We start from the raw sequence: 20,803 nt of genomic DNA, 5'->3' as shown, positions 1-20,803 counted from the left end.
CAACTCTTGATCTTGGCATTATGAGTTCAAGCCCCATGTTGGGTGTAGAGATTACAAAAAATAAATAAATAAATAACCTAAGAAAAAAAAAGTTGCAGACTTTGAGAACCTTTAGAGAATCTCACAATTTGAATCTGGAAATATATAGATAAAAAATTTCTTTGTAAGATGAAAGGCACAAATGATGTCTTAGGGTATAAAAAGCAATGCACTCTATATGAACGAACAAGGCAGTCTAGGAAGCCTCTTTGCTCCAATTCAGGGTTTCTCGGCCTCAGGACTATTGACATCTGGGGCCAGAAAATTCTTTGTTGTGAGAGATGGCTGTCCTATGCAGGATGCCTACTATAATCTGGCTTCTATTCACCAGGTACCAGTAGCACTGGCCTGCACCCCAGTTGTGATGACCAAAAATGCCACTAGGCATTGCCAAACACCCCCTGGAGAACAAATCGTCTTCAGTGGAGAATCACTGCACTAGCTATCATCACACATAGACCTAAACCTTCTCCCACAGAAATGGATGTCAATTTTCTTTCATAAAAGATTAGTTAGTGTCACGTTTATATACCAAAACAAGTGTTGTCCCAGTGCCACCCAACTGGATCCAAGACAAATCAGTCTGAGTTCCAATGGTTGGGCCAATGATATCTTACCACCTTTTCCAGTATTACTTCCAGGGCATGAACCTCGAGCCTGTGAGTGTCCTTTTAAAAGAGTTAGACTCAGTTAAGACAAATTTAAAGGAAGGTAGTATTTACCCTACAGTAAAATGGCCACTCATTAACTTTTCTCCCTGTATGCATATGCCATTCCTGCATCAAGAGTGGAGTCAATTCCTTCACCCCCTTGAATCTGAGCTGGTCTGTGACTGCTTTGACCTACAGAATACAACATAAGTGAGGCAAGCCTTTAAGAAGACTAACAGTTTCTGCTTCTCTTCTCTTGGAAGGCTCACTCTTGGGATTCTCCCTCTAGGAACTCTCCCTTTAGGAACTCAGCCGCCATGCTGTTAGAAGCCCGAGTCATGTGGGCACAAAGAGGTCCCATGTAGGTGTTCCAGTGGACAGCCCTGCTGAGCTTCTGGCTGATGATTAGCATCAACTGTCAGCGATGTGAATAAGATCTTGAACTTCATTTCAGACAATTCAAGCTCCCTGGGGACTGCAGCTCCAGCCAACATCCCAGGGAGCATAAGCACCACCCAGCTGAATCAAGTCAACCCAAAAAACTGTGAGAGAAAATAAAATGATTGTTGTTTCAAATCACTACATTTTAGAGGAGTTAGGCTGCAAAAGATAACCCAAACACAACCTCAGGTCCCTGTTGGTGACAGGGACCAGAAGGGGCAAATGTACATATGTGACATGCATGGAGTCCAAGCAATCGGACAGGAGATAGTGAGCAGAGAGGTCTATAACAATGGCAGAGTCTAGGATTGCATGGCCAGGAGGGTGTAATTCCAGAGAGGACAGTGAAATCAGGTCATTGTATGTTCATGAGTAGCAAAGTCATTTTAATGTGACTTCTTAAATAAGTGTAGATGTGCCTTCAGTCAAATACTATTCCTGGAACATACAATTTTACATGATCATCATCGCGGAGGATCCTATTACTAGTGCACCTAGTGTGTGTGAACACAGTGCTGGGTACTTTACACACATTGTCCTTTGTCCTCGAAAGGGCCTTGAAAAATAAGCATACTTATCTTTCCCTCTTTCCCTCTACACTCTCTCCTTCCCTCTCTTCTTTTCTACTTCCTTCTTTCATGAGAAAAGGTAGTTTAAGGTTTTTTATAAATCACATCACATTGTTCAATGCAAGAAAGCTTCCTCTTATTGCTTTGAGCAAAAAATAGAATCCAGAGCTCTGTTTTTTTCTTCCCAGTTCTTTCTTTTTTAAATTCCAGTATAACTAATGTACAATGCTGTATTAGTTTCAGGTGTACAATATAGTGTTCAGCAGTCTATCCATTACTCAGTGCTCATCATGATAACTGTACTCTTAATCCCCCCAACCTGTTTCACACCTCCCCACTGTCCCTTCCCTTCTGGTAACTCTGTTCTCTATAATTAAGAATCTGTTTGTTTCCCTCTTTCTTTTCTTTGTTCGTTTGTTCTGTTTCTTAAATTCCACACATGAGTGAAATCATGGGGTATGTGTCTTTCTCGGACTGACTTAGTTTGCTTAGCATACTTCTCCCTAGCTCCATCCATGTCGTTGCAAATGGCAGGATTTCATTCTTTTTTATGTTTCTTAATACGCTGAAAGACATTCAATATCCTCCTTAGTTTCCTGACTAGTTATGAACAACTTCAACTTCCCATGCCTGCTGAAGGTTGAGTTACTATTTGGAAAGTGGTATGTGGGTTTACAATCGGCTAGTGGCGGAGACCAAGTATCCTTCAGCTCACCTCCCATGCCCTGACACCCTGCACGTGTTTACTGTCTGCCACATGGGTGAATGCCATGGCCCCTCGTCAGTAGATGAAATCAGGAAATCGATCGGAAGTAGGAAGATTCTATCTAGACGGACTTAAAGGCTGCAGCTAGGGACAAGTGTTGTGGCAACACTCTTAACAGTAGGAAAGACATTTCCTTTCAACCATTCAGTAAGGTAGCTGGATCGCCAACAGCAAGCACAGCATTCAATACAGAGCATGCACTTATTCAGTGCTTACTGGACGAATAAAAAGTATTAAATAGACAGCAATATGAATGTGTGGAAATGTTAGACAACTGTGTTCACTGTATAAAATAAGTAGGATTATCTGATATTATTGATTCATGCTGACCCCACAAAATTCACCTGAATGCATAAAAAAAAATTCTCACTTATGGGTGGCTCAGGCGGTTAAGAGTCCAACTCTTGATTTCGGCTCAGGTCATGATCTCAGGGTCATGGGATTGAGCCCCAAGTGGGGCTCTGCACTCAGCACAGAGTCTGCTTGTCCCTCTCCCTCTGCTACTCCTCCTGCTCGCTCGCTCTCTCTCTCAAATAAATAAATAAAATCTTTTTAAAAAGAATTCTCCTTAACAGTATTATGTAGATAATTCTTAATTTGTTTTTCCCAATTTCTGAAACTTGCTGATTCCTATTTTTGCTCAGGTTGCTATTGTCTTGAAGCTGTAGGAAGTCACCACATAATCCATATTCATGAGGTACCTATTTGAGAGACAACGTATTTCAATCAACTCATTCTTTGAAGGAAGAAGGCACAATTAGCCACAGACTTGGCCACAAAGACCAAGGATCTTCTCATCTTCACAAAGTAATTCAGATTCAAATTTAGGGAATTAGCTGAGAATTTATAGGCAGAGATAAAGCAGTGGGAAACTGTAGGGCACTTCTCAGTTGTAGCATAAAAGGAAAAATTCCACTGGCATCACCTTAAATCATAATTGAGCAATTGCCTGTTTCTTATTATGACTATTTCTCTATACTTCATTAATAATATATTAATAACATTAATAATAACTATGGCCAACAGGGCAATTTAAAAAAATAATTTAAAAACTCTACAGGTAATTCTGAAAGTACTCACAAAAAAAAAAAAAATTCTTGAGGTCTAGTAGTAAACAGTTATAAAAATATTCCCTCCAAGGGGCTCCTGGGTGGCTCACTCAGTTGTTAAGCATCTGCCTTAGGCCCAGGCCATGATCCCAGGGTCCTGGGATCGAGGCCCGCATCGGGCTCCCTGCTTAGCAGGAAACCTGCTACTCCCTCTCCCACTCCCCCTGCTTGTGTTCCCTGTCTCGCTGGCTCTCTCTCTGTCAAATAAATAAATAAAATCTTTAAAAAAAAAATCTTAAAAAACAAAACAAAAAACCTGCCATAGAATACATTCTCCCAAATGTGGCTTTGCTTAAAACCACCTCAAGTTAATTAGGATCCTTTACCATAAGGTGATTTGTGGAGACTGCATGGAAGGTATCTTCAAATACAAATCAAAGCACTTTGCAAATGAGAAGGCATCTGCTGACATACACATTTGCAATGAAGAGATTATATGAGAATAGGATTAGATTATTTGCTTAAAATTAGACCCAAAGCTGGGAGAAAACATTTATACTAACAGCAAATGCTAGGAAGTAATTCTATGGATACTTTGAGTCGGTATTAGAATAACTTCCCTGGAAAGGCTCTGTGCCGGTACAAATCACTTTTTTGCCCAGTACTGAGCAACATGAAGGATGAGAAGTTTTAGTCTGTTCCTGAAAGGAGTTCAGCAGGTAACCAGAAGTCTAGAAACACCTGGGAGCACTACCAGCTGCCACCGCAGCAGTGGTAATGACCGCTTGCCTTTACCAAGTGTTCTAAGCTCGGTGCCTCACTCAATCATCATGACAACCTAGGAAGCACGCAATATCATCATTTTCATTCCACAGACGAGGAAATTGAACAAGGCGAAGTGTAGCAACTCGCCCAAGGTCAGAATCAAGGTCAAACCCAAACTAGTCTGGCCAAAATAAGAATGTAGATGTGATTTTTTTTTTTTTTAAGTGAGGGCAATACTTAAAACCAGAGGGAAATGATAGAATTAAATCAATAACATTAAGGGGCACCTGGGTGGCTCAGTCGGTTGAGCTTCTGACTCTTGGTTTTGGCTCAGGTCCCAATCTCATGGGTCCTGGAATCAAGCCTGGCATGGGGTTCCCTGCTAGGTGGGCAGTCTGTTTCAGATTCTCTCCCTCTGCCCTTCTCCTCACACTCTTTCTTGCTCTCAAATAAATAAATCTTTAAAATAAATAGGTAGATAAATAAATAGGGGCGCCCGGGTGGCTCAGTTGGTTAAGAGTCTGCCTTTGCTCAGGTCATGATTCTGGGGTCCTGGGATCAAGCCCCACATCTGGCTCCCTGCTCAACGGGGAGCCTGCTTCTCCCTTTTCCCCCAATTGTGCTCTTGCGCATGCTCTCTGTCAAATAAATAAAATCTTTATTAAAAATAAGCAAATAAATAGCACTAAGACAATTGGCTCCCTTTGGGAAAATAATAAAGCTATCACCCTGCCTCACACCTTACACCAAGATACACATTTCAAAGTAGAAAAAAAAAATTAAAACTGTAAAATTGCCAGGAGATACCTATTCATATAATCTCAGGCATTATAATGAATTTCTAAATATTGCACCAAAGCAGAAGCATTGATTGATAACACTAACTATAGAAGAATCTAAAATCTCTGTACAACAAAAAAACAACACATTTCCTTATAGCAGCCAAAACTGGGAGACAAACTAAGGACCACTAATAGGGGGAAAGTTAAAAAGACGATTGTGTATTTGTACTCCAGAACACCTTAAACTGACGGAGATATTAACATCTAAAGGATGGTTGTGATAGAATGGGGAATTTTAAAAGGCAAGTTGCAGAACAGTATGTTTTTGTTTGAGATTTCTGGCTTCCTAAAATCAAACACAGAGCCCAGACCTGAAAGTTCCCTGAGCAGACACAACCAGTAAATCATACAAGCAAAGCTTAATTTAGTTTATTTTGCAAGATAAGAGAGGTTAAGTTGACCTGGGTCACTTCTTGCTTATGCCTCTGAAAATCATAAGCAAAATTTAAATTGTTCCCCCAAATTGATAGGCGGTAACCACTCATCAATTCCTTTACCTTTAAGAAAATTCTAACATTGTAACCAATTACCCAAGGACTAGTCCAGCCGCTTTGTAAAAATATACCTCTGAGCCTTGTTCCATGTTTCAGTTTGAGCACTCCCAGTTTGCAAACTGGCTTTTTAGTGTGTGTACAATAAACTTTTACTAATTACTACTTCAGGGATTCACTGTTTGTTTTTTTAAGATTTTATTTATTTATTTGACAGAGAGACACTGAGAGAGAAGGAACACAAGCAGGGGGAGTGGGAGAGGGAGAAGCAGGCTCCCCGCTGAGCAAGGAGCCAGATGCGGGGCTCGATCCCAGGATCCTGGGATCATGACCTGAGCTGAAGGCAGACGCTTAATGATTGAGCCACCTAGGCACCCCCGGGTTCATTGGTTTTACTTCTGTTTTCTTTCCTGAACTTTTGACAGGTTAAAAGCTGCGCATAATCAACTGTACTAAAATACATACATTTACATACACAGTTTACACCATGGAGATAGATATATTTATAGTACACCCCCCTAAAAATATACACAGTACTATTGGTTACCACTAGGAAGGAGAAAGGGAGAGTGAGAATAGAGAATGTTCTCTTTTTGCTTCCTTTTGATCTACGTATTTTACTTTTTTTTAAAGTACACATTACTTTGGTCATTTTTTTTTAATTTTACTTATTTATTTGCGAGCGAGCGAGAGAGAGAGCACGAGAGGGGAGAGGGTCAGGGGGAGAAGCAGACTCCCCGCTGAGCAGGAAGCCCGATGCGGGACTTGATCCCAAGAGTCTGGGATCATGACCTGAGCCGAAGGCAGTCACTTAACCAACTGAGCCACCCAGGCGCCCTACTTTGGTCATTTTAGAGAAAACAAATTTCAATCAGAGTGTATAAAAATTAAAAGACAAAACTGGGAAAAATTATTGTAAAAAATGCTAAAGATTTAGTATTCTTGATGTATAAAGTACTCTTATGAATTAGTAAGGTTACAATTCCAATAGAAAAAAGCCAATCCATAGAAAAGAAAATGTCCAAGAAAACACAATATTTCTTTACACTGAAATCTTTTTTCCCTATAATATAATTAGCAGAGGTTTCAAAAAATTATAATATTAGTGTTGAGAAGAGTCTTGGAAAAAATGATTTTCATCCCTTTTCTGGAGGACAAACTAGTAATATGTGCCAAAAAAGTTTTAATGTGATAGAGCAATTCTTCTTATAGAAATTTAGCTTGAAGAATAATTTAAGATAAATACAAGGGCTTAATCAGGATGTTGAACACAGCCCTTTACAGCAAAGCCTTACAAACAATGAAAATGATCAAAGATAGGGAACTGTTTATTTGTACAATGATCTTTAAAGTTGTTTCAGAGAAAAAAATATTTCAGAGAAACACAAGGAAGCAAAGGAAAAGGTGATCTCATAAGCACTTAAAAGAAAAAGGGCCTGGGGCGCCTGACTGGCTCAGTCGGAGAAGCATATGACTCTTGATCTCAGGGTCATGAGTTCGAGCCCCATGCTGGGTGTAGAGATTACTAAAAAAATAAATACACTTGAAAAAATAAAAAAAGAAAAGAAAAAGGGCCAGGATCTTTTTGATGCCCTACAGATTTTTTAGTTGAAAGTTTTACTGAGTTCATTAAGACTTGCATGCAGTGCTTTGGACCAAAGCAGACAAATCTTGTGAACCTTTATCCACTTTCCCCCAGTGTACTTCAAACTATGGAATACTGGCAAGGATAAATCTGGATTTCTTCAGTTTTCCCTGTATTCATTTATGTGTGTCTCTACAATTTGATCACATGTCTGGGTTCACCCATCCACAACCACAGTCAACATACAAACTATTTCCATCACAAGGATCCCACGTGTTGCCCTTCTGCCCAACCCCAAACTCTGACATCCACCAGTCTGTTCTCCAATTTCTAAAAATTTTGTCCCTTCAGAAACATTATGTAAGTGAAACACAATATGTAAACTTTTGAAATTTGCTCCCCCCGCTAGCAGCTGAATTCCCTGGGAAATTCACCCATGTCGTTGTGTGTCTGGATAGTTCATTACCCTTAACTGCTGAGTGGTACTCCCTGGTACGGACACACCACAGCTTGCTTAACCGTCTCCTGATGAAGGATATCTGTGCTGTTCTAGTTCTTCGCTGTTATAAATAAACCTGCTACGAACATTCATGTATAGGTTTTTGCTTAAACGTAAGTTTTCGTTTCTCTCAGCAATCACTGGGTCATATGCTAATTGCCAGTTTAGTTGTATAAGAAACTGCCAAACTCTTTTCCAGAGCAGCTGTGCCATTTTACGTTCCCACCAGCAGTGTGTGAGTGGTCCAGCTTCCCTGACCCTTTACCGGTATTTGGTGGTGTCAATTTTTATCCTAGCCATTTCTACAGTTATCATTATTAGTGTAATTTGTTTTTCTGATGGCTTATCTGAATATCCTCTTCGGAGACATGTCTCCCCGTGTCTTTTGCCCATTTTCTATTTGAATGGTTTACTTTTCTACAGTTGAGTTTTGACAGTTCTTTATATACTGGAGGCACTAGTCCTTTGTCAGATAACAGATTTGCAAATATTTTTTCCTGGTATGTACCTTGTCTTTTAATCCACTTTATGTGGGCTTTCAGAGAGCAAAAGTTTTCAATTTGCATGAGGCCCAATTTATCAATTTTTTGGCTATTGTAGATTTCATGTCAATCATTTCCATTTGCTTTCTTTATAACTTGGATTTCTTCGCTGAGCTTTTCTATTTTGTCATCTGTTTCAACAGAATTTGTAAACAATTGTGGAAGTGCTTTTACGGTAATTGCTTTAAAAGCCGTAGCAGTTCATTCCAATGTCAGCTTCGTCTCAGTGTTGGTGTCTGTGATTTGACTCATTCAAGTTATGATTTTTGTTTCTTGGTAGGATGAGTGATCTTGGTCCTATTTAAATCCTTTATTTAAGCATACAGCCATCCTGTTTAGGTTTAGCACACAGCTCATGGCCTACTTTTATGGGCTGTGGTTCTAATGACAGGTTAATTTTCAGAGCCTTTTCATTGGGTGTGGTGGGGGCTCCCATAGGTCCCCGCAGGTACTGCCCCAGGGACTAGCCCAGCCCAGTCTTTCAGTGGGGGGTGGATCTCAGGCCCCTCTAAAAGTAGGCTTTCCGGGTGGGCTGCTTGTTGTACTAGAATTCCCCTTTTCCAACGCTCCCAGCTGCTCCCCAGCTGCCCCAGTGAATGTAACAGGGTAGGGAGCAAGGGGAGTCTCGGGCCCATGGGGACAAAGGGGCTTCTCAGGCCAGGTCACTTACTGTGTTGGCAGAATCCCCTTACTTGTGCCCCATCATTACCTGGGACTGGCTTAGCAGAGGAGTGGAGTCTCTGGCCTAATGGAGGAGAGTGCTTCCTCTGGCCTCTGATTATTATGGGTTTTTCCACAGATTCCCTTTTGGTGGGTGCTAGGCTCTCCTGGTGATGTGGCAGTCCTGGGGAGAAACGAACCTACCTGGGCCCCTTCTTGTTGCTAGGTGGCAGGCTGAAAGGCACCAAGTTCTGGTCACCTTCTGTTGGGCGGGGAAGGACAGAAGTCACCCTGCCTCTGTGTGGTTCCTTCAGTCGTGGGGCCCAGAACCAATTCATCTTCTTACCATTGCTTGATATTCTTCGACTGCCTCCCACGCTTCTATGGTTTATAGTTGTATTTAGCCGTAAGTAATGGGTATGCCATCTTGTCAGATTAGAAATCCCAAAAGATTTTTAAAATCTCATTACCCTTTATTTTTTTATTTTTATTTTTTTTAAAGATTTTATTTATTTATTTGAGAGAGAGAGAATGAGAAATAGAGAGCACGAGAGGGAAGAGGGTCAGAGGGAGAAGCAGACTCCCTGCTGAGCAGGGAGCCCGATGTGGGACTCGATCCCAGGACTCCAGGATCATGACCTGAGCCGAAGGCAGTCGCTTAACCAACTGAGCCACCCAGGCGCCCTCTCATTACCTTTTAATGCTACTATAATTTCATCAAATAAGGCAAATCTAAATCCTTTGGTCTTATCTTTGCAGAAAAGCACAACTTTTCTTGGCAAAGGCACGAAGAAAAATCAGATATCATTTTCTAATGTTTGTATTCTAGCCTGCTATCAGTCAAGCAAGATAAATGAAAAGGTGTCCTCCAATCGTACAATGCATGTACATTAACTAGATTTAACATTGGTGGCCTTAAGACAAGTTAGCTTCTCAGATTCCAACTGAGTAAAGTAATCTCTAATAACTTGGAGGTTTTATTTCTAGTAGGCACAAAAACTCTGCAAACAATGAATTATAAAGGCTTAGCACATCTGGTACACTTAAATTCTTGTTCTTGGTAAGGCTCAGGAATATGCAAAAAGTAGTCACTAGAGGGCAGCAGACTCAAACACTGCCCCATAGCAAGCAATTGCCAGGCGCCATCTCCAGGTTCTAGACCCAGGGCCAGTTTTATGGGCTAAAAACATGCAATATTAATTTAACCCATTCTCCCTCAAACTCGACTTCTAAAATGGCATGGGCCCATGGGTAACTGCCTTATCTTTTTACTTATCTTGTGCCCAACATGCCCTAATATTTTCCAGGAGTTATTTATAGAAGAAAATTCTGGATCTATTGACTGAGTACATTGTGAAGAAATGGGGCGAAAACCCTTGGCTTGTTTGTTTTTAGAACTTATTTAAATTTTCCACTCAATTGCCTTATTTTGTAAGCAGGAAAAAATTCATAATGCTATGAAATGTAATGAGAGTTTTCTTGGGGCGCCTGGAAGAGCATGTGGATCTTGGTCTTGGGGTCATGAGTTCAAGCCCAACGTTGGGTGTCGAGATTACTTAAATAAATAAACTGATAAAGAAAAAAAAGATAGTTTTAAAAAGCAGTCCTTAGAGGGTGCTTTGCAAGCAAACTTGGCATGAAGTTGTAACAAACCAGCAGCTGGCGTTGCCACTGTTCTGTCTGCAGCTTTGATGTTCCCATGGCCAAAAAACCCCCAGCACTAAGCCATCTCCAAGTTCAAAGGATTCGTCAAACAATGGCAAAGCAGAGCCACCAGAAACGGACACCTGATATCCGTGACAAATATGGTAATGCTGTATCAGCCAGTGGGGCCGCTTTCTGTGTTGCTGTGTGAGCATACACAGCAATACAAACTGGAATAGAATGGAATTGAATGGAACCTGTCCCCCGTTGGCAGAGTCACCCCAAAGGAATGGAGAGATCAGTAATTATCCCAGCCGGTGTAATACTGAATTGTTTCAAAACCAACTCATAATTGATTTCAAGTAAAAGCACTGTGCACCCATTAAAGTAAGGCACGACTGAAGAAATAAAGTACATGTGAAACCTTCAAAAAAATTAAACTAAAATAAATAAAAAGCAGTCATTAGGGCTATTCCTTAAAGCCAGAGTCTCATGCACTATAATTAGAGAAATATTTGCTGGAAAAATAAATTAAGGAAACAATTCTGCTTGGAACATACTTTCTTCATCGTAGAGAAATGGGAGTGATAATTATCTGCTCTCAGAAGCATTCTATCTCCTCACAGATATTCATTTCTCTGCTGTGTTCTCAAGAGAAAAAGCTGAGGGCTTTCGAGAGGCCGGGATGGGCTAGTCCGAAGACTTTCCAAATGAGCGTTAAGCAAATCTGCAGGGATTAGGTAAGAGTATACACTATTTCACTTAGAAGCTTTTTCATCCTAGAGTACACACATAAGATCACTCACAGCTTAAATTTGATGACAAAGCTCTAATCTGGTGATCAAGGGACTGTAATACTTTATATTTATATCTATTTTTATACCTTACCAAATTTCACATATCTATGCTTTCCATTGATTCATTCAACAAGCTTTTACTGAGCACCTACTATGCGCCAGGTACTATATACCCTTATTCTCTGCTCACATGTCAGGGTCTGGGTTTAAAAGGCAACAACTGCAGGCACCGTGTGATGAGGCAGGCAGAGAACAAAATGAGAATCCTGAAAGATGAAGCATGGGCGACCCAGGAATGGATAAAGCACTTACCCTTAAAAAGTATGTTCCAATAAGCTGGGTTTTTGTCACTTCAAGCACGTTAGCAAAACCCAGCTCTAGGAAAACCTCCAGGGAGCCTGGAGGTAAATAAAGGGCAGCCACTCAGCAAACAGCATGATTTATAACTTCAAAGGGCAGAGAGCCAAGTTTAAGAATAGTTCCTGGGCCAGATGAGAAAATTTCCTCTGGACAGAAAAGTTATCAAGGGTTGTATTCATTCCAGCAAACAGACTGAGAAGACTCGTTTTCTTCCCTTGGTTTTTAAAGATTTTATTTATTTATTTGAGAGAGAGAGAGTGCGAGCCGTAGCAGGGGGAGTGGCAGAGGGAGAGGGAGAAGCAGGCTCCCTGCTGAGCAGGGAGCCCGATGTGGGGCAGGATCCCAGGACCCTGGGATCATGACCTGAGCCAAAGGCAGACATTTAACCAACTGAGCCACGTAGGCACCCCTCTTCCCTTGGTTTTAACATAAGCAGTTGGATCCTACTTGGTGTTGAGAAATTTAACTGAGAAGGCAATGCCTTCTCTCCAATTAGTCTGCAGGTGGTTAGAGCTTCTTCAACAATGGGAAGATGAGACGTTGAAAGGTGAGCTCAGGGAGCCCTGCACAGGACCCTGGTCAAAATGAACCACAGTCCTGGTCACCCCTGGGACGGTGCTGATACTAAAGATATATTCAGGGTTAGCAGGGTTAGCAGAAAGAAGCCAGCAGAGACTGAAGGAGAAACACTTAGGAGGAGAAATATTTAAGACTTACTACTTAGCACTTACTCATGCCTGAATGTTTGCATTTCTTTAAAGTTCTGCCTTTGAAGTCAGCCTGACCCAGATTTGAGTCTTGGCTTTCCACTATTCTTTGAGTAACATATCAGTATGTAACCTCTCAAAGACTATTTCCTCCTGGGTAACATGGAGATCACAATAGTACTTATTTCTCAGGGGCGGATATAAGAATCAGAAGGAATGGTGCACAGAAAATGCACAGCACAGCGCCTGGAAGGTACGTGTACAATAAATGATAAACTATTAATCTCTTCTCAACTGCATATAGTCTCCTCTGTCCTACAAACACATCACAGTGAATGGTACTTACGATGGGGTACATTTGATTTTTTTCAATCAAGTTGTTTTCTCATACTTTAAGAAGACACAGGGCGCCTGGGTGGCTCAGTCGGTTAAGCATCTGCCTTCGGCTCAGGTCATGATCTCAGGGTCCTGGGATCGAGCCCTGCATCAGGCTCCCTGCTCAGCGGGGAGTCTGCTTCTTCCTCTCCCTCTGCCCCCCCCGCCGCCCCTGCTCATGCTCTCTCTCTCTCTCTCAAACAAATAAATAAAATCTTAAAAAAAAAAAGACACAGCTGAATGACAAGTCATGAGTGAATGCTCACTTGCAGTAGCCTTGAGAGAGAGCTATCAGGTCAGACTCTGTACACCTGAACTTCAGAGATAAATGCCTGTAGGTGAGGCTCTCGACAGGAACACAGCCCATCTTTCAAATCAGTTGGGATTTCTTTTTAAAACTGTAAGTGTAGGCACAGTACACAAAAGTAAACAAGTCTCTTCTCCCACAGCAGGTGTCTTTGAAACTCAAAAGAGAGGAGCAGTGAGAGATGCCGCAGTCAGCAAATGGCCTTTGAAAATAATTCTCCTCTTATACTAGTATTTCTAATGACTATTTAACATTATCTACAATTTAGTAGCCTAAAATAGAGAACTATATTCTTCTATTTTTAGAAAAGGGGTGGAAAAGTCACAGTTAGAATAGTCTATATAGAGGTCACCGAGGAAATAGGAGTTGCCAGGTTGCTCTGTGACCTCAGGTGATTCACTGAAAGGAAAAAAGATATAGTTATCTACTCTTTTTTTTTTTTTAAGATTTTATTTATGTATTTGTCAGAGAGAGAGCGAGAGAGTACAAGCAGGGGGAGTGGCAGGCAGAGGGAGAGTCAGGCTCCCCGCTGAGCAAGGAGACCGATGCGAGACTCGAACCCAGGACCCTGGGATCATGACCTGAGCTGAAGGCAGACACTTAACTGAATGGGCCACGCAGGCACCCCTTATATTTATCTACTCTTAAATAGCAAATTCCTTGGATGAAATGCCTAAATATACAGGTTACAAAATGGCCTCTGAAGATTGGGATGTTGACAGATTCCAAAAGCAAAATAAGGGGACATTAAACCGCTATTTAACTTTAGACACAGAGCTTGGGCTGTCAGCTAGGGCTTTTAATCATCAAAGACTTACTGTGTTTAATGTTCAATTTGCTATATCAGCCAATTTCTCAACAGATGCTCTTCGAAGTTAAAGTTTGAGGAAAGGGCTCAAAAAGACAGATTTCCCACCTCCATACTGCAATGTGTAAACAAAAACTTCAGAGGAGCTCTTTGTCCTGTTGAGAATGTGTCTGGGGCGCTCTCCGGAACAAAGGTTTCAGAGGGCCCTGATGAGATCAGAAACATGAACTAGGCAGACTTTCTCAAGTGAGAGTAGTACACACAGGACTTCACCTCCAGGAAACCTTGGTGACTGCTTTTGAGGGGTTTATCCAAGACCACTGACCACCTCCCTTGGCACTTCCATTCTGCCTACTCTATGCTGTTCTCAAGCCCAGTAACAAAAGAGAAAGAGAACAACTATTTAAGAGGCAGGGCGTCCAAGCCCGTCAATAAGTGTGTATTGGAGATTAACTGACAGGCTCAACTGGACTCAGTTCGGCAGTCTCTGGAGCGGCCTGGAGTTGACCAGGGAGGAAGGAACACATTTCAAGGACCAGAACAATGCAGCTGAGGCATTAAGGCCTGACTCTGCATAAAAACCAGCCCAACAGGAGTGGCAGGTCCATGTTAATGGGTAGTTAGACACCCACTGGCAGGGGCCTGTGGCATGCACCTGTACGTTGCCTGGGGCCTTGCTAGTTATTAAAATATTGCAATCCTGCTGAATTGTCGTTAAATATTTTGAACAAACGCCCGGGACATGAGATTACACACATCTACAAGGGATTTAAACAGAGGAATGTGACAGAAGTGCGGTTTCAGGAAGACCTTTTTGGCAAGTGTGGTCTTTTGCCGGATCTCACCAAGAAGGGCAGAGGGAGGGAGTTTCATGCTCCTGTGCCTGGCTTAGGGGACAAGTTGTTTGTTCTATCATCACTTCATAAGGAGTGGTCAGACAACCCTCGCCCAAGCCACCACCAGTTCAAGACAGATGAGCTGTGTTTATGTGGACAGATACAGCCCAGTCTCGCCTGCCTTTGGGTACCCAGACTGAAATGACCAAGGCTTTCAGGTTTTTCTGACTAATACTCTCAGATTCTTATCAACTCATTGAGTTTCCTAGAAAGTGCTCTTAAGTCTCATGTCCCTTGCTACTAATATCCTCCTCCAGGGCATGAACAGTGATATGGTAGTTGAGCATACAAGATAAGGACAGGGAAGTATCCATTAGGGGGGCACCTGGGTAGCTCGCTAGGATAAGCATCCGACTCTTGATTTCGGCTCAGGTCGTGACCTCAGGATCGTCAGACTGAGCCCCTCGTTGGGCTCCGAGCTCAGTGGCGAGTCTGCTTGAGATTCCCTCCCTCTGCCCCTCCCCCCACTCACATATGCATGCTTATGTACACACACACGCGCTCTCGCAAATAAATAAATAAATCTTTTATTTATTTGACAGAGAGACAGCGAGAGAGGGAACACAGTAGGGGGAGTTGGAGAGGGAGAAGCAGGCTCCCTGCAGAGCAGGGAGCCCGATGCGGGGCTCGATCCCAGGACCCTGGAACCACGACCTGAGCCCAAGGCAGACACCCAATGATTAAGCCACCCAGGCGCCCCTCAAATAAATAAATAAATCTTTAAAAGAAAGAAAATCCATAAGGTTTAGCTCCTGGGGAAGATCACTGGCATGGGAGCAAGGGCAGGCCTAGTCCTAGCGCGTAGCGGGGGTGGAGGACATGTGCCCAGGAATGAGGAACAACTGTAAGAAGAAGTAGAATGGAAGACAGGCAAGCCCTTCAAAAAGCCTCACTGGAAAGAGCAGGTGAGTGATGGCGAAAGCCAGAGGCCAGCTGCACAGTGAAATGGGGGATCCTTTACAAAAGTGAGGCTTCAGCTTGGGTCCCTTTCCTTACAACCTGGCCTCTTCAGTGGTCCCTGCCATCTCCTAAAACTGAGCCCACTCGTCCCTTGCCTGCTACTCTTCCAGGGTTTACAACTGTGATGCTGACTCCAACCTTGAAGTTGGGACCTCGCCACTCACTGATAAGCCATCTGCACACGGACTGCCACCTGCCGGGATTTCTGGGTACTCTCGCGGTGTTACCCCTTGCAGGGCTGTGCTGGGCTACCAGTGGGCTATTCTATACCACCACGGTGGGTCCCACCCCCTTGCTAACTGTGTGTCTGAATTTCGACCGTAGGTTTTGACAATTGGGCTAATTTGACTGAATCTTTTTTTTTTTTAAGATTTTATTTATTTATTTGAGAGAGAGAATGAGAGCGAGAGAGCACATGAGAGGGGGGAGGGTCAGAGGGAGAAGCAGACTCCCTGCTGAGCAGGGAGACCGATGCGGAACTCGATCCCGGGACTCGAGGATCATGACCTGAGCCGAAGGCAGTTGCTTAACCAACTGAGCCACCCAGGCGCCCTGAATCTTTTTTTTTTTTTAGATTATTTATTTATTTTTGAGAGAGAGCAAGAGAGAGAAAGAGCGAGAGCAGGGGGAGGGGCAGAGGGAGAAGCAGACTCCCCGCTGAGCAGAGAGCCTGACACAGCACTCGACTCTGGGACTCTGGAATCATGACCTGAGCCGAAGGCAGATGCATAACCGACTGAGCCACCAGGTGCCCGCCCATGACTGAATCTTAAAGGTCAACTCCTGGCTCCTATTTCACCCAGCAGCCAGAGAAGCCAGATCCTGGCTTCACCCTCAGACCTCTGTTCCACTATAAGCAACCTACCATACTCAACCAGTTCTTGAGATAGTCAACCATATGATGAGCCAAACACAAGCTACCTGAGTGTAGCCAACAGTGAGCGAGTACAAGGGTGGGCACAGCCCAATGGTGACTGTCAGCTGGAAACCTCTGACTGTATTCACAACCTCTAGAAGATCAACTTCCTAACAACACACAACAGCATACAAGCAAACCAAGAATGCAGGTTGGCCCGGGAGTGGGATATGTTAAGAATCTGAAATAGAACGAACAGTAGCCATCAGAGCACCAAGAGAGACCGATGTGTCTCTGAGTAAACAACAGATCCAGAGTTATCAGAACTAGATTAAAATGTGGGCAAAATCTGCTGGAGGGCTACGGGGGAGGGAACCTGTAAGTACACCTACTCATGAACACAGTGAAAGGAAGGAAAGTGGATCCTACTTATAAACAGAAGATCAAAACTCAAGACCCTGGACAGTTTTGAGAAACTGGAGATGGAAGATGATCAGCCCAGAGTAAATGAGGCTGGGCAGTTAGGACAGCGACTTCCCCCAGAGTTTAGGACTGCCTTTTAGGAACATCAGAAAGAGCCTCCAAATCTCTCTTCTACCTGTCCTTGATTCCTGAAATTAAACCATTCTTTTAGGGCTAGGTCCTCTTAAACAAAGAGCTTCCTGGAAAAGCCAACACTTGAAGCTACGGTTAGTCATTCGTCTTTCAGTCTAAGTTTCAAACTGTTTTTTGGGAGGCTTTGATGGGTGATGTGTGAAGACCTCCAGCACCCAGGGATGGGGCGGAGGCCCAAGCAGGAAGGAGAGAAATGAGAGTTGAGACCCCAAAGGGCACAGGCCCAGAGTGACTCACCCATTATAAGCCTCTTGTGTTCTATCTTGACAGAAATGGCACAGGATTCATACCACTGCACATGAGTCGATAACTTCCTTTGCGTACATTGATGGCTGACAGTTTGGCCATGTCTCCAGCAGTTATACAATTTGACTTTTCTTCTGGAAGCCAGAGGCAATCTGACAATCTCCTCCCTCCAACACTGATCATGCTATGGGGCTAAATTCAGGCTTCAGCTAATTCAGTGCCGCTTGTGACTCCCATTCCTTATACATGGAACGTTCCAAAGTCACTCATAACCAGCCTTAAGCTACACATGTGGGGAGTAGAGAGGAGAACAGAGTTTTATGTTAGGATCAAGTTCAGCCCCAAATCTATACAGGTATATCTCTTAATGAAATAATAATGGCAGTTAACATTTACTCATTCCTTCCTCGTACAAGTACTTATTGAGTACGTGCTATCCTGGAGTTTATATTCCAACGCAGGGAGACAAAGAAATTAACAGTCCTACCTAGGGTGCCCAGTGGCCTTGCTGCTATGGAGAAGAATAAAGCCGGGGTAGGGGATGACAGAAGAACCTCAGCAGGAGGGAGGGGGGCTGGCTCTTAGATATGGGAGGCAAGGGTGGGCCTCCGTGAAGGGCGACACACACGTGGTGTGGCGCAGGCCCAGCCCGGAGAGGGTAAGGAGATGGTTAGAGAGGCGGCAGGTCCAGGGCCCAGAGGGCATGGGCGCCAGCTAAGGACGTGGGCTTTTGCTCTGAGACAGATGAGAAGCCATGGGAGCTTTGCGCCAAGGACTAACATGATCTGATTTGTATTTTAAAAGGATCTTCTGGTGGCTGTGTTGAGAAGAAACTGTAGGAGGACAAGGGCAGGTATGGAAAGAGGTGGTTAGGAGACCTAACAATAATCCAGAAGCAGACAACAGTGGCTCACACCAGGGTGGTGGCCGTGGAGATGGCAAAACTCTTTAGGTTCTAGATTTATTCGGTGGAGCTGACAGTGAGGGACCGAACATGAGAGAGGTTGAGAAGGACTCCTAGGTTTGGGCCTAAGTGAACAGATGGATAAAAGTGCTTTTCTGAGATGAGAAAGCCTCAAAGAACAGGTGTCTGTATATGAGGGGGAAGGAACTGGGAAGGGGGGAGAGGAATTAGCAATCTGGTTTAGGATGTATCAAATTTAAGAAGTCTAACAGAAGTCTAAGTGATGATGTCAAGTACACAGAGCTCAAAACTGTTAAGAAATGTCCCCCCAAGTCCCATAGCCAGTAAGTGGCAGAGCTCTGAGTCCATGTCCGTGGACCTCCGGGTCTGGACTGGGCAACGAACGGGGAAGACAAGGGCTTTGCAACCAGAGATGGTCACTAACTACGTCAAGGAATCATCAGTAAGCTTAAGTGATAGACTTTTTGGCAATTCTGCCAGGGAAACTCGTAGAAAAGTTGTTCCCCAAATGCAGAGCATACTTCATACAAGGAACACTAAAATCCCTGTTACTATCACCTATAACATAAAACAGGCCCACATTGCCACTTTCTGAAGTTTTCAAAGAACAAAACAAAAAACACTTCCACCCTCTCCCTGTTGAGCCTCTGAATGCAGCTGGACGGAGATTAGAAAGGGACTGAGACAAAAAAGGTCTCCAGGAAACAGCTCCCTGTCATGGTTACACCAGGGAGCTTGTCCTTTGAAGTCTCTCCCCACAGTGCTTAGATAAGATGTTTTCTACTCCAGACAATGGGCCATTCCTCAGAGAGGCGCTACGGGAAGGGAAAGAAACAAACACATACCCGTATGTAGAGTGTGTGTGAGTGTGTGTGTGTGTGTGTGTGTGTGTGTGTGTGTGTGTGTGTGTCAATGTTAGCTTGTTTTGAACTCTGCTTCTTACCTGAATCCACATCAGAAGAGGAAGGAAGAGAAAGGGTTTCCACAGAACTAAACACCTCGCTGTCGGCCTCCTGGTGGGGTCTCTGCAGCACATAATCTCTTATGTCATCAACTGGTGGCAAGTCCAAAGCACTGCTCTCCTCTGACTGGCCGTCTGGAGCGGCTTCCTGGGTCGCCATAGTCCTGCCATGGGAAAAACAATTCAATACAAAAGGCACTGCAGAAGAGGAGTCTCCATTTCCGCCACAGCTGGAAGGGCGAAAGTCCCAGAATACTTCATGTTCCTGTTAGTAACCGTCTTCCTTGTCCTTACTTTAGACCCAGTGTTTGTTTACCATGTTTCTTCATCAGGAGAAAGAGACACTCTCAGCACAGAAAGAAACCATTAATAGGGCACCTGGGTGGCTCTAGTTTGTTGGGCGACTGCCTTCAGCTCAGGTCGTGATGCGGAGTCCTGGGATCGAGTCCCGCAACGGTGTCCTGGCTCAGCAGGGAGCCTGCTTCTCCCTCTGACCTTCCCCCTGCTTCTCCCTCTGACCCTCCCCCCCCATGCTGTTTCTCTCACTCTCAAATAAATAAATAAATAAAATCTTAAAAAAAAAAAGAAACCATTAATAATTTCAGCTGGAGGGGCGCCTGTGTGGCTCAGTCGGTTAAGCATCTGACTCTTGGTTTCAGCACAGGGGGTGATCTCAGGGTCATGAGATCGAGCCCCATGACAGGCTCTGTGTTCAGTGTGGCGTCTGCTGGAGACTTTCTCTCCCTCTCCCTCTGCCCTTCCTGCTCATGCTCTCTCTCTCTAAAATAACAAATAAGGGGCGCCTGGGTGGCTCAGTCATTAAGCGTCTGCCTTCGGCTCAGGTCACGATCCCAGGGTCCTGAGATCGAGCCCCGCATCGGGCTGCCTGCTCAGCAGAGAGCCTATTTCTCCCTCTCCCACTCCACCTGCTTGTGTTCCCTCTCTCTCTGTGTCTCTCTCTGTCAAATAAATAAATTAAAAAATCTTTTAAAAAATAAAATAAAACAAAATAACAAATCTTTAAAAAAATAAAATAATTTCAGCTGGAGAATAAGCTGCGTGTCTGATAAGGATGAAACACCATGTAGCACCATAATCCAAGGGCTACAAGAATATTTAATGAGACAAGAAACTGTTCATGAGGGCACCTGGGTGGCTCAGTTGGTTAAGTGACTACCTTTAGCTCAGGTCACGATCCTGGGGTCCCATGATTGAGCCCCGCATCGGGCTCCCTGCTCAGCGGGGAGTCTGCCTCTCCCTCTGACCCTCCCTCCTCTCATGCTCTCTCTCTCTCAAATAAATAAAATCTTAAAAAAAAAAAACTGTTCATGATATATTACGTGGAAAAAGATTTCTATAAAATACAATATCATGTGTGGGGTGTCAGCGTGCCACCGTGTCTGTGTGTGTGTGTGTGTGTGTGTGTGTGTGTGTGTGTGTGTGTGTGT

At 43.6% G+C, this 20,803-nt stretch overlaps 1 protein-coding gene and 1 pseudogene across 2 annotated transcripts in view; one reads left to right on the top strand and one right to left on the bottom strand.

Moving 5' to 3' along the window:
• Positions 1–20,803, bottom strand: part of SHLD1 (shieldin complex subunit 1) — a 93,434-nt gene that overhangs the window by 63,662 nt on the left and 8,969 nt on the right. For both annotated transcript variants that reach the window (XR_012374103.1, XM_025875993.2), the window contains exon 2: positions 19,338–19,519. Coding sequence is in view for 1 of the 2 variants with exons in the window: in XM_025875993.2 (XP_025731778.1) it covers positions 19,338–19,515 (178 nt within the window). In the remaining variant the exon portion in view is untranslated. The remainder of the gene's footprint in view (positions 1–19,337; positions 19,520–20,803) is intronic.
• Positions 645–10,847, top strand: LOC112827409 (cytochrome c oxidase subunit 7B, mitochondrial pseudogene; annotated as a pseudogene).

The sequence above is a fragment of the Callorhinus ursinus genome, unplaced genomic scaffold (genome assembly GCF_003265705.2).
Source record: "Callorhinus ursinus isolate GAN/ISIS: 27379988/994484 unplaced genomic scaffold, GSC_fseal_2.0 scaffold29, whole genome shotgun sequence".
NCBI classification, from domain to species: Eukaryota; Metazoa; Chordata; class Mammalia; order Carnivora; family Otariidae; genus Callorhinus; species Callorhinus ursinus.
The sequence above is the reverse complement of the archived record's forward strand: the minus strand, read 5'-3'. Positions and strand labels throughout refer to the sequence as shown.